The 14492-nt window shown below is 39.5% G+C and overlaps 2 protein-coding genes across 4 annotated transcripts in view; one reads left to right on the top strand and one right to left on the bottom strand.

The window, feature by feature from the left end:
* Positions 1 to 1241: 1241 nt before the first annotated feature.
* On the top strand, positions 1242 to 9748 carry mat1a (methionine adenosyltransferase 1A). The gene is made up of 10 exons (XM_067610149.1): positions 1242 to 1502; positions 3674 to 3751; positions 4155 to 4277; positions 4378 to 4490; positions 5586 to 5729; positions 6611 to 6736; positions 6833 to 6925; positions 7036 to 7218; positions 7321 to 7454; positions 8064 to 9748. Exons 1-10 carry the CDS (start codon positions 1436 to 1438, stop codon positions 8164 to 8166), a joined length of 1164 nt encoding a protein of 387 aa, XP_067466250.1. The 5' UTR covers positions 1242 to 1435; the 3' UTR covers positions 8167 to 9748.
* Positions 9749 to 9784: 36 nt separating this feature from the next.
* zgc:154058 (Transmembrane protein 150A-like) overlaps positions 9785 to 14492 on the bottom strand; it is a 31115-nt gene continuing 26407 nt past the window's right edge. For 2 of the 3 annotated variants that reach the window (XM_067610145.1, XM_067610147.1), the window contains exon 8: positions 9785 to 13855. In XM_067610145.1, the coding sequence (XP_067466246.1) occupies positions 13593 to 13855 (263 nt within the window). In that variant the 3' untranslated portion in view covers positions 9785 to 13592. The remainder of the gene's footprint in view (positions 13856 to 14492) is intronic. The other variant, XM_067610148.1, reaches the window with a different exon arrangement.

The following is a 14492-nucleotide window of genomic DNA, read 5'->3' as shown; positions in this document are numbered from 1 at the left end:
GCATGTTTTTCCACAAAAAAATGTTCAGTTACCATGTTAAAAATCCTTAAAAAGTGCACAGAAAACTTCAAGTTTCCACATCACACTTGTGTAAATTGTATACTGGCCCTCGATTGGCTCCAAACTAGTTGTGATGTCACAAATCAGGCTCGTAGATACGCCCCTTAAACTCAGATTTAAGGTGGGCACAGAGCACTCCTTCAGCAGATAAATGTGAAAACAGTCTTCCAGTGTCAAACTCTGCACAAACATCTTTCTGCAAAGTGAAGCTCAAACATCCAACTGAAGGAACAAGAAGAACAACATATTTTTGAGTGGAGGGCGACATTAAATATTCGGCAGTATAAAAGTAGCTATAATAACACTCCAAAAATAGAATTTGTACTGTATATTCTGCATAATGAGTCCTTTAATGTTTACAGTTGAGTTCATTTTACTGATAATTCTTGTGTAGTTTTACCTTAATAAGATTTTAAATGCAGTTAATATACTTTCACATGTAATGGAGTATTTTTACATCGTGATTTGCTTCTATTATTTACATGAAGGGTCTAAATTCTTCTTCCACCACTGATTAACAGCAGGGATGTATTCTTATACCATGACCACTGAAAATGATCATTTCTGATTGGTTGTTAGGGGCAAATTATCTTTTAATAACCATACAGGACACCTGTTTGTTACAATTATGGGACTTTTAGAGTATTTTCCCTTATATATTTTGTTTTGGTTCCTTTCTAATCACTTCCCAGTGCATTTACTTTGTGTTCTTTCACCACAGTTGAACAAACAAATATTCCTCAGGACGTGATGTAAACATGAGCAATTGCATCATTTTGGCAGTAGACAACAACTGTCTCTCCCTCTCTCCTGTCCATAGGATGCCCCAACCTGGCTGAGTCCCAGTACATAGAGCTGTCCCACCAGTGTGATGGGGGGATGGGTACCCCCTATTTAAGATGTTCCTGCTCCCACCCAAGAAGCGTCACACCCTAAATGAGATCTGTCAAAGCAGAGGTGATGACTATAAACACACACTCAAGCATCACACTGTACATAAAGAGTTAACATGCAGTTGCCACAAGCAGAAATGCCCTCCCATCATCCACTCCCCCCTGAAATGGACTGTCCCATGGATTCACATGACGTGTGTGTGTGTGTGTATGTGAGTGACAGAGTGTGTGTGTGTGTTTGTGCGCGTGTTTGTGCTCTCTTAGCCATATATATAGGGCCATGTGGACATAGACGTGGAGTTTAGTAGGATAGACTTTGCATTGGCTGCAGGGCAGTTTGCCTCCCGTTCTCCCCTTTTTCTCTTAAAGAGAACCAGCAGGAATATAAAGCAGCCTTCAGATCTCTCTGGACTGCTTGTTGGTGGGAACTGAAGAACCTTTTCTCTCTGAGAGTCTCGCTGAGTACCTGACCCTGTAGAAAAATGAGTGACCAGCTGGATGACGGCTCTTTCATGTTCACATCGGAGTCCGTGGGAGAGGGACATCCAGGTGAGCTTTTGCATCAACTTTAACTACCTGTGTGTGAAACTGGGACTTACTGTCACAGTGAATATGAAGTGTGATATTTCACGACTTGTCAAATCTCTTTGCACTTGTTGTAAAAGATGCAATTTCCAAAACTTGTTTTTCTTACCTTTTTTTCTAATCTATACACAGAGGAATATATTTAACATGTGTACTAAACCTGCATTGTTATTTTACAGAAAGATGCATATGAATAAATGTGTGTAAGTGGGTCTATATGTCCAAAATAACTCCACAGTGCTGTGTATTTACTCTCCAAGCATGGTTGGTATTCCATTCACAGCAACATGTGTTTACTGACCCTCTCTCTCACTCTCCCTCATGGGCAGCAGGGGATGAATGTGTGTGTGACAGGTTGGTGTAAGGTTGCACATTTAAAGGAAAGTGACCAACAAAAGAGGCAGCGAGGTGTCATGTGGACACCATGACACAAGTTGCACGTTGATATCATTGAACACAAATATCCAGCGTGCAAAAATGGAAAAAAAACAAATGCAAAAAACAAAATGCATGCAGTAGAGTGCTGCTACTGAACAATCTTCACAAAATTGAAACAAACTTTCAAATGATATTTTATAATTATATATTATATTAGTTCGTATGTGAGTTTTTTGTTCATGCATTTGTTTTTTAAAAAGTGTTTGATTCAGCTGTCTTCAAGTCCAAAAATCAACAACATGTGATGTTTTGTACACACATAAAAAAACTCAGTTCACATAACTTAAGACCTAATCATTACAGTTGAAATGTACTCTACCCTCTGCACTGCTGCCTTAGACCCCACACCCCCCCCCCCCCCCCCCCCCCCCCATCCCCCACACCCCCATGTCAATGTGTTGTAATCCTTTCACAAATATGTAACCTTACAAAGTCCTCTGTGCTAAATCGATAATCAGTAAACACAGCAGAGTAAACGAGTCGTGCAGCTTCGCAGAAAGTGACAATTTTGAGTCCTGATGTTATGTACGACCACAATATTAGAGAATAAATTACACAGATTTGAATCAGAGAAATTCAAGTCAGTTGTGTCACCTTTTTTTTTGCATTAAATCTTCTGATCTTTACATGTCTCCAAGACATGTAAAGATCAGAAAAAAAACACACATATTATAATCACAATCTAAACTGGCATTTCAGCAAGACCCTTCCAAACCACATATATAAAATAGCATGCAAATGTGTCATTTTGTGTAATTGCAGAGCCTGGAAGAAAAGCAGATAGCAGAATTTTCCAGAAAATGTAATCAACAGTAACAACGGCATTTTTGTTCATTTTTGTACACATGTGATTTCTCATAATTTCAGAAAGCGATACTAACAGTCTAGAAAACCAGAGAAAACTTTTTAAAACTACACTGTTTAGTAGACTCTTTCTTTTTACAGACAATCTGAATTTTGCATTCCATATTTGCCATAAAATGATTAAATAACAGTGCAGCCTATGGTGCATGAAGCCCAGTTCTAGCGATAAGACTCATCGGGACTTTTCATACACTGTTTGTACATACGCAGGTCTGTGTGGCCTTGGTGCAGAACACCTTTTGATTTGATAACACACCTCGAGGTCTGGGCTGTTCCCACAGATAGTGGCCATGTTTTAGGGGATCAGATATATAGACCTACACCTGCAGGCTGTAAACCAACTGCATGAGAAACATTTCATATTTGTTTGTTTTCTTTGAGAAATTTTAGGTTCTTAGTGTTCTCCTGAGCAAATCCAACCAGATGTTGATGTTGTTTCTGATGTAACCTTTGTATCACGTTGCTTCAGCAGGATTTCATAGAGAGAGAAAGAGAAAGAGAGATGAATGGAGTGGTTAGTGAGGCATTGTCATGCTCCTATACAGAAATCCAGTAGTCTTCCTGGTTTAAAAACTGGCACGTCCCCTTTGAGAGAAAATGAGTAAACCTGACCTCCAATGCCAAACATCCTCTGTTGTTTATTTTCTGCAAAACCTACAGTGAAAATTCTACAGGATATAAAGTTTTTCCATCATTCAGACACTAATTACTGCATCAAAGGAGCTCAAAGATCTCAAACAGGCCTAGAAATTTCAGTTATATGTTAAACTTCTTAAGACAATCTCTCTGTTCTGAAACTAAATGCTGAATCCCTTCTTGTCGTTTCTCCACAGACAAGATTTGTGACCAGATCAGTGATGCTGTTCTGGATGCTCACCTGAGCCAGGACCCAGATGCTAAAGTGGCCTGTGGTGAGTAAACTAGAAATTCAGATCCAGTGAAACATGGAGACACAGAGTAGGGTCATCTCACATGTGACTTAAAAAAAATACCTTAACTTATTTTTCCACATTCTTCTAAGTAAAAAAAAGGGCAACATGTGGAAACAAACAGACCCACTGGCCTGAAACTGACCTGGAATTTAAGTCTTCTGCAACATTGAGATTATTTAATGAATTTTAGTATTGACCTCTGAAAGTCACAGGATGACCACTTGTGACCTTGTGAACTTGCTGATAATGGCAGTGTGCTTGTTGTTTTGACATCTACTTCTGAGTGATCGAAGTCTAAAAGTTGAGATTTTTGTGTCGCCCTGAGTAAGATCACAAAATATTTAAAAGCCTTAAATACAGAATGTGTCGATTTGATCAACAGAGACGGTATGTAAGACGGGCATGGTGTTGCTCTGTGGTGAGATCACATCTCGGGCCAACGTGGATTACCAGAAGGTGGTGAGGGACGCCATCAAACACATCGGCTACGACAACTCTGACAAAGGTGAGAACATGACACTGAAAACTACAAAAAAAACACCAATAATGCAGGAAATATCATCATCTCTCCCTCTCGAATCTCATCTGCTCTCCCTCCTTCGCAGGTTTCGACTATAAGACGTGTAACGTGCTGGTGGCTTTGGAGCAGCAGAGTCCGGACATTGCTCAGGGGGTCCATGTTGACAGACGGGAGGAGGACATTGGAGCAGGAGACCAGGTAGGGACTGTTGCAACAGGACAAATTGTCCTTTGTCCTTGTTTTGGCTCTAGAGCTGGGTGATAGCAACAAAAATCAAATATCACAGTTTGTTTGACTCAATACTGCAGTGTCACAGTATTGAGACAAAACGTTGGGAAGGAATTTTGGTGTTTTGAGTTTTTATTCACAAATCCGTGAGACATAATCATTGGTAATGTGGCCAAGCAGCTAGAGGCATTCACTGCTCATTTCACTCGGATAGAAAACAGGAAATTGTATCAATTAAGTGAAATCAGGGCACAAAATTAGCCCCAACCACCAGCCAAATGCTGGTAAAATATGCAAGTGGCTGGTAGATTTGCGTCACTCACCAGCCAAAAAAAACAATGTCAATCTATTGAGTGGCTGGTAAAATTTGAACATTCACTTGCCATTTGGCCAGCGGACAAAAAAGTTAATTTTGCACCCTGAGCGAAATTAAAACTTTGAGAACATGAAAAGAACATGAAGGACAACAATTAATATCCATAATACTGTGTCTAAGGATATAAAAAAAAGCTGGCTGTGTCATCATACTTTCATGACACAGAGTTCTGTATTTGTTTTTTAGATAGTTATTTATTGTGAGTTCTTTTTTTGCTCATATATATGTTAGACTCACACTGCACCCAGTAGAGATGACATCTCATTCAACTGTATGTGTGAATTCATGTGTGGTTGAGTGATAAATAAGCTTGAACTTGAACTTGATGAGAAAACATATCTTGATTTATCTGTTTATTTCTATTTAAACTTGTCAACCACTTGTCCATTTTATTGCCTTTTTATCTACAGTTTAAAAGTGCTGTTTTTGTAAATATCTGGTCTCATATCAAATACTGATATCATATCAATTTCACCAGCTCTAGTTGACTCCTCACAGGCTGCAGTGCAATACAGTGCATATCAATATTATGTCATTGTCTGTCTTTTTGTGACAGATTCAGTCATTTCCTCACTATTCCTCTATTTCCTTTTACCCTGCACAGTCAGCATCTTTTTGTTACTGCTCTGACTCACTTTCTCTCTCTCTCTCTCTCTCTCTCTCTCTCTCTCTCTCTCTCTCCTCTGCAGGGTCTGATGTTCGGCTACGCCACAGATGAGACTGAGGAGTGCATGCCTCTCACCATCGTCTTAGCCCACAAACTCAACGCAAAGATGGCTGAGCTCAGACGCAACGGCATTATCCCCTGGCTGCGTCCTGACTCTAAAACACAGGTGAAGTCATGTTAAGATACAAGCAAGTTTGTCTCTGTTCTCTCCCAGAGCGACCTTTCTGTGAATTAGCCTTTTGTTTCTACCCTGGATGTCTTCCAAGAGATTTATTTTGGTGCCAGCAGACAAATTCGGATCAAGAGCGGCTACTGAAAGTATTTAAGATAAAGCTCTTTGTGTGGAACAAACAGACTTTTGACTGATTCAGAGGCAGATAGCTGCTGACTGTGTGCCTAGATAGTCAGATTTGAACACAGAGCTTTAAATTTACCCCAGATTTTACTGCACACACATTTTTTACTAGAACTGTTAATGAATTAACAAAGCAACAAGTGACTAGCAAGCAACATTATGCCCCTCTGCCTTCCTGAGTGAAGAGATACAAATAACAGCTCACTGAGCAGATGACAGCTGGTGAGGTGAACTTGTCATGCTTCTGTTCTCCTTCGGTGGGAATATGCTGACTCAACCGACCCTCACCGTGTAATTATCTGGTTTCAACACCACAAAAGTGGGGTCAGCTGCAGCTTCATAAATCACTGGCCATTACAAATATAGCCACTTTTCTTCTAGGATAGAAGCAGGGACAGAACATGTGTTTTGTAAATCAACAGCATGGCTTAATTCCTGGCTGCTAACTCAAATCATAGTTAAAGTTAAACAAATTTCAGGTGATGGTCTGGATAAGAAAAAGAAATAAAAACAAGAAACTTTAATCATCCTGTGGGGAAATGTGGGTCACTAGAGTAGCAGCAGTAGGAAGAAATTGGATAAATGAGAATAAAAGTGAGAAAACTGAAGATTAAGTCAGTAATTACCACATAATGTAATGACAGGTAAGTGGCACACTGTGTACCAACTTTGTCTTCTTCTTCATCCCTCAGGTGACTGTGCATTATGATCAGAGAGACGGAGCTGTGATCCCCAAGAGAGTTCACACCATCGTGATCTCTGTCCAGCATGACGACTGCATCTCTCTGGAAGAACAGAAGAAGGTCCTTAAAGAGATGGTAAATCCTCCTAAACACTCACAAACACACCTTCCTGGGCTCTGACTTAATAAATGGAGTCACATGTTTGATTTTATGTCGCATTGATATCATCAGGTGATCAACGCAGTGGTTCCTGCTAAGTATTTGGACGACAAGACCATCTACCATCTGCAGCCTAGTGGTCGCTTTGTCATTGGAGGACCTCAGGTGACCATTGCACACAAACTGCATTTAGAAAACAAACTGTAAAAAATTAACTAAGAAGTCTCTAGTCCACCACTACTTTTTCACATATTTCCTTTTTTTTTGTCCAACAGGGTGATGCTGGTGTTACAGGCAGGAAGATCATTGTCGACACATATGGAGGCTGGGGCGCTCACGGAGGAGGAGCTTTCTCTGGCAAAGACTTCTCAAAGGTCGACCGCTCTGCTGCCTACGCTGCTCGCTGGGTGGCCAAGTCTCTGGTCAAAGCCAAACTGTGCAGGAGAGTCCTGGTTCAGGTAAACATACATGTGGGATAAAAGGCTGAGTCTGTGACCAGTGTTTGCAGCGTCATCAAATGCTGACAAGAACGTTTCTTTCTACCCTCCTATATGTTACAGGTGTCTTACGCCATTGGAGTGGCCCGGCCTCTGTCCATCTCTTTGTTCACCTACGGTTCCTCCTTGAAACCAGAGACAGAGCTGCTCCGTATTGTCAACAAGAACTTTGATCTGCGTCCAGGAGTCATTGTCAGGTAAACATATGAATATGACATTTGACCGTGTAATTTAAAGGCACTATGTGTAGGATTTTTATGTGATTATATTATCTGTAAAACTATTCTGTTGGTGAGTTTTTTGTTTGTATGAGAAAAAAAAAATCCCAGTGGATGCTGGTGCAGTTTATATGTAGCTTTCTTCTGCCTGTTTTGATACGACCACCAGGGGGCGCCACAGTTGAATGTTTTCTACATTTTCAATTCTACACATGGTGGCTTGATGGTGGTGCATTTACTGTTTCTACTGTTTACATTTACATTTCTCTCAGCTGTTTTTTTGCAGAAACGGTTATGTGTGCTAACATTTAATCAGATTTGAAAAACTTTCAGTTGGCAAAACTTGATTTTAATAATTTTCTTGAAAAAACAAAATCCCTCAAATAAGAAGTAATGCATCTATTAAATAATAACAGTAAAACACACGTTTTGCAAATCCTTGTGTATTTTCAGTATTGGAGTCTGTGGAAACTCCTCACACTGTATAAGAATGAATGTCAGAAAATGGTTTTGTCTACAGGTGTGAAACCAACAAGGAATGCCTCCTTTTTTACCTCTAATATTGTATCTGTTCTCCATCTTCTCCAGGGAACTGAATCTGAAGAGGCCGATCTACCAGAAAACAGCCTCTTACGGCCACTTCGGCCGGCCAGAGTTTTCTTGGGAGGTTCCCAAAAAGCTTGTCCTGTAAATACTCCACCTGCCTGTCCTGATCGCATCGACCCGCCTCTGTATGAGCTACAACTGCCAGTTCCATCAACTGATAGGACATTGTTTTTCATAGGAAGAAAAAAAAAAGCCAAAGTTTTAGGGATAAGTCAGCTTTAAAGAGGTGAGAGGATACATTACATGCAAGAGTGGTTGTAGCCGCCGGACATATGATGGGATATTCTCCCAATGAGAAGAGAAACATTGCAGAGGACATCTCAGTAACCAAACCTTTTCCCACCCTGTCCTTTTCTAGCCCGCATTACATCTAAATATTGGTGCTTTAGAAATATACGTACAATCACTAGTGAGAGATCTTCCTTGGTAACATAAAGGAACGCCACAGCAAATAGGAAACTCTGAAAATGAAACTTCAGCGCCACAAGAAGTGTTTTATCTCAAAGCTGTGCAGCAACAACCTCAGCGCTTTATATTCAAACGGTGCTATTGACAACAGCAGATATTTTCACCATATGAATGTCAAAAGTGTAATTATCGCTCAACCAAAAGCTTGGCTGTAGAATTTAATCTTTGTGTCATGACTGTGAAACATCTTTTCTAAGTCTTATTTAGTAACGAGTGCTGCAGGAAGCTGTTTGCACTGTTACAATCACCCCTGAGCAAGAAGACAGGTCATTAAAAAAAGTGGGGAGTGGTCTTAATCTCCATATGTTACAACTAATCAAATGTAAAATAGCCATGCAGTCTTATGTTTTCAAACTGCTCTTCATCACTGTCTGTCTTTTTCTCAAGCCCTGCTTTTTTAGTATCAAGTTTGGGTTTTTTCGCCGTACACACAGCTCACCTGGTGGCTGATTCGTATCTTTATATGTCTTTTTTTTTTTACCTGCTGTTGTGGCCGAGTCTGTAAATGTGACTCTGAACTGACTTAATTGTGAATCAGTCTCTTGTGATTACATGCTCTCAGCAGTGGGTTATCAACGCTGCACGCTGTTGAGACTGAGCATTTCGTGGACCACTGATCTCTTACATTTGCTGCATTTTTACAATGTTTTAACGCCTGTGCTGATCTGAGAGAAAGTTGGCCAAAAGTTCATATTTGACAGAAGATTTCCTCTCATTTTAAACATTTTGCTCCTTCTATATCAGAGATACTTTGCTAATTTCTTACTCAGTGTGCAGTGTTAAAATTGCTCGAAAAACATCTTGGACTGATGTCAAGTCACACTGAAGCGCTATATCATAAACAGAGATCCTTCACAATTGATTTAAGTTTATAAAAAAAGGGAGCGTTTCTGAAAATATATCTTACAGGGCATTTGGTTGAATTAATTTAGCTTTTGCCATTTCTTAATCACATAGAAAGTATTTAATTCTTCACTTCTGATGGTCTTGAAGAAGTGTTAACAACAACACAGGTTTACCTTAGTGATGAGCGTAACTTTCTGTGCTTTCATCTACAACCAACATTGTTTTGTTTTGTTTTTAAGAGAGATATTCCTCTTTTACATGTGCTGATTTGTGTCCTCTGCTGTCAACTTTTGTTGGCAGAGAAACACGACAATGTAAATAATTAAACAAATAAAGAAAATTAAACATATAAATTGTTGTCTGGCTCTTTTCACAGCAAGTTCAAAACGTTTGCTTTTTTAACATTTTTTATTTGTTGAACATTAAGGCATATATATACAATCATATGACTTTTCATCAAAATAGAATTTACAACCTAAACCTCTTTGGTTTTCATTATCAAAATAATACATAAGGCACATGGGGAGCATTTTGCATTTCAACTGAGTACACGCAACAAATTTCTGTGAGGTTTACAGGCGCTAGTTAGTTTGTCAGAATGCTCTCACCAATTATCTACTGACTGATTGAGGAAGCTTGTTTTGCTTTGCAGATATTTAACCACGTGTGTGTGTGTGTGAGGAGCAGAAGCATTCTCACAAGCTAACTATACAGGAATGTTTATTTTTAAGCTTTACACAGTCTTGATTAACAAAAATAATCTATTATAATATGACTAACCATCAACACATCCTACAACTGTAAAAAAAAAAAAGCAGTTGCATCTATACTACACAAAAACAAATATACATGACGAATCCTCGACAAGAAACGAATTCCATCGAAACAAAGATGACAGAGGGCAAAAGCAAACAGTTCATTCTGCTTTGAATTAAACAATGCAGCTGGTGTTGTAACATTTTCCTGAGTGCAAAGATCACAGACAGATCAGTAAACGAGAAAAAAAAAAAAAAAGGACAGAAAGTAGAAATAAATTGAGGAGGAGGCTAGGCAGGCAGGTTTGAAGGCAAGTTTCTCAAAAGAAACACAAATACTTAAAATCATTTTTTTTGTAGTGTTCTGATGGCACGACAGGAATCTGCGATGTTACGCATAGATTCCTAACCTGCATAATCCATTATGTGAAATTAAACACTTTTAGTAAATGTGTAATGGCAAAATTGTGTCTCAACATGAGCAGCACCAAAATTTGGTTTAACATTTAAAAATGCATCTCAGAACGTATCTGAACTGTGATTTGTTAGAACAATGCATACTGTAAAAATAGTGAACAGTCCAAGAGGTTACGTTTTACATGAAGCAAAGGCTGGAGTTCAACTGATCTTCTTTACTGGTCACTACAGTAGCTCCACCTTCTTAGTAGAGGGCATCCATCTAAATTTGAAAATAAAACAAAAACAAATTGAGCCTAAAACCTGTAGCTGACTACTTGGCAGCAGATATAACATTTTTTTTTTATAAGTTGAGAACAAGAGCTGACCTGCTATACTGAATTATAACATTAGATTCCAGCAAAAAAAAAATTCATATGCAGTAAGCAGTTTGACCAGTAGAGAGGAGTAAGCGATCAGTGGTGTGGCTGGTTCAAGCCTCCAGCTCATTCCACAGAGCAGCATGCACAAGCTTTTCCAGTTCAGTCTTGTTGAGTGTAATTATACATTCAGTCTGAGAGTGAAAAACTACATTTCAGTCCTTCTGCAACAGATTGTAAAAACTGTGTTTGAAAAAAAAAAAAGGCCTGTTGAGCAACTAAACCACCCAAAATACTGGCACTTACAAAAAAACCTCTGCTCAACATGTGGCCAGTTGCGGTATGAGGAAGTGATATTTTCAGTTGTAAACCCTCCGCTTGCTCTGGTTTTTTAGACCAGAGAGCTCAGAGTATGTTAATATTACACTGAGAGGTTACAGATCTCCTAAAAATATAAACAGTGATTCTGGCACAACTCCGTATTACAACACAGCACAGAACGTCAGAGAAAGTAAATGAATACAATCAACATTTGAAAAGAGGGACACTGAAAGAAAAATAAATACCCAACCATGAGGCTAAACCGGCTACACCATACTGACAATCAATCCTCACATATCAAAATATCAAGTCGGTGTACACGACCGGTCAAAAGTTTTAGAGCTTCCCCAACTTTCCAAACAATATTTATGTTCGGCTGTTCTATCTGCTAAAGGTGGATACTTTGATGAGTTAAAAAATATATATTTTTTAATCTCTCTTTAATTTCTGTGTACATTGAGACATTAAATGATGTAAATTTTAATAAAAGCTGGAAAAATGGACTTGTTCTAAAACCTTTGACTGGCAGTGTAGGTATTAACAAGGAGTATATTTTTAATTTTGAATCTATATGTAAATATCTACTCTGGTTTTCTTTGCACTCACAGGATAAGGGCAGGGCACGATAAGGCCATTTGTGTTTTAGCACCAATGCCGCAGGCAATCTGATATTTGGCACATACTTTACAGTAACATGGAGGAAAGACAGTGCATCTCAGTTATTGCTTGCATTGCACATGCTTCCTTTTCCCTTTGTCCTGCTTAAACAGTAAGACTTGCTGAAAAACTCTAACTATGGAAAGTTGTGAGATTCAGAGAAAAAGATAGTAGATGAAGCAATAAGAGACTCCTTGCTGGGGTATAATGAGATGCAGAGCTCCGTCCATAGGACCTGAAAACACGTGATGCCTCGTCACTAAACTCAATAAGCTCAGTGCTCTGGCTTGAATTAGCTGGTACGCATTTGGCCTCTGGACACTGTGTCATCTCTCTTTCATATTCTTTGGCAGAGAGGAAGATGAAAAAAAAAACAGTTTGAGGTTTAAGGTCGATATAGTGTAGTATATAGTGTATTTAGGAGATGTTATTTCAGACTATCAGCATAAGGTTTTCAATGCATTAGGCATAGTGTCTACTTTATGTTTTAATAATTATACGGCACATTAAGTGAAGTATCCAGACATGAAATTATGCACTCTGTGTGGGTCCCACAGGTACATGAATGGATACTTTAAAAATAGTGTTTGCTTGCATATGTGGAAGGAAACGAGCTGTTCAAACATAAAGTTGTTGATGGTGCATATTTTAAAGCTGCATTAAGGGATTTTTGACCACAAAACAGTGACAGAAAACACAAGTTGCTTTGTCTGCTTACTTAAACATCATTATCATCTTAAGATTCACTTTCTTTTTAGCTTGGGTTTGGTCTACCAACTCCTGAGAAAAATATTTGGGTCTTCAGCTGGCTAGATGGTCGACTTTCTTTACGGTCCACTCTGTAACTTTGGCTGGACGGTAGCATACAGTCAGCTTGAGCAATGAGTTTGCTAGAAGCTATTTGCAAACTAAATGACTAAACCAATCAGCTAAAAGCTGCTAAAATCTCTGCAGAGTAGTTATTTGCTTTGTTTATATCAAAAATATTGCTTGATGCAGGTTTAAATCATTGCAAAGTGTAGCCGCTGCCCTGTTCCATCTCCGGGATAGTCTAAAACATTTTTATACTCTCCTATGTAACAGACTTGCATTTGTCTATTCTCTTGTGGTTAAACAAGCCTCAGGTCTGACCTTGCTCCCACTGTAACACTCATACATCTTCTCTCTCTGTTTTTCTTTGTCTCTAATACTGTCAGCTTGGCTGTCCAGCAGCCTTCACTCCTTTACCACAAGCTCACTCATACAATGAAAGCGTCACCTGAAGAAGAAATGCTCCAAGGCCACTCACTGAGACAGGTTACAGGATCTCAGCTGATAAGGGGATCGGTACATTTTCTTGATCTGATTGACAAAACACTCCTCAGCTAGTCAGTGTAGGCAGGACTGAGTGGGTAGAAAATTTGGTTTCACACTTGTGCAATGTGCAAAATGCAAACAAAGTTCTTTAGAGACGCAAAGCTTTGATGTAAGTACAATACAAGCTGAGCTCTCCGCTGTGGCAGCAGATCTACACCCCCTGGGGTCGAAATAGTAGCATCCACTCTGCCTTGAACAGCTGCTGCACTGGCCTGGTTCATTTCAAAGCTTCAGACAAGTGTGGCTGGAAATGAATAATTAAACTCATTCGATAACCAGAGTTTGAGAGGATTATACGAGCCAACTGTGTGGCCTCTAGATGTGCCAGCAGGCTACAATATGGACAGGTTTTCAGGTTGGTGTGGATGTGGCTGTGAGTGTGGACTGGGACCTCCCAGTGCGTCCACCTTGTGTTCTCTCCCAGCAGGTCCCAGCGATCCTCCTCTGGCCAGCACCACCATGGTGTCTCCTGACATGCCGGCAAACTCGAAGGCAAATGTCCCGTAGAACAGCATGATGATGACGCAGAACACCCATTCGAAGATGGCTGACGCATGTTGCAGGACGAAGCTCTCCTGACAGAAAAACACACCACCTGAAAACGAGGTTAAGGACAATAAAGACAACAACCTCATGCCTCAAACATGCTCATTCCAGGTCTGTATTTATATTCTGTGGCTCTACTGGTATATCTTTGCATGATTTACAGTTCAAAAAACTCCTTATTTATCTTACACTGGCCCTTTATGCAGCCCCTCAGTTCAGCCTCTGACTGAAACAGGCCATCATAGCTCCTGTCTCTTTAAGGCTGACCTCCCGATGAGCACACTATGGTTAGCTCCTGGAAACTACGTAAACAAACATTAGTAGGATTTAATTTCTTTTTCTCGTTCTTTACTCAAAAAGGAAACTTCTTAGATACATCCGTACATGTTTGTTCAGAGCAGGCTGAAGCCCTGACATACCTTGGCTATGTTTAACAAAGACATCCAACATCATAACAGTATAAAAATAACAGAAAATCACAAAAAGCATAATATGTCCCCTTTAAATTTGCTTTAGATGGAGCTTTGTGTTGTAGAAAGCCTGACAGATATAAAAGATGTACTGTATACATGTCTAAAATAACTTGTTTTAAGACATTTTATCATATCTTTTCTCATGTGAAGCTGTACGAAGAAGAGCCTGCAGCATGAAACATCCCCTCCTACTTTTGGATACAGGAGGGAAAC

The sequence above is a fragment of the Thunnus thynnus genome, chromosome 14 (assembly GCF_963924715.1).
Source record: "Thunnus thynnus chromosome 14, fThuThy2.1, whole genome shotgun sequence".
NCBI classification, from domain to species: Eukaryota; Metazoa; Chordata; class Actinopteri; order Scombriformes; family Scombridae; genus Thunnus; species Thunnus thynnus.
This window is presented reverse-complemented; position numbering and strand designations above follow the sequence as displayed.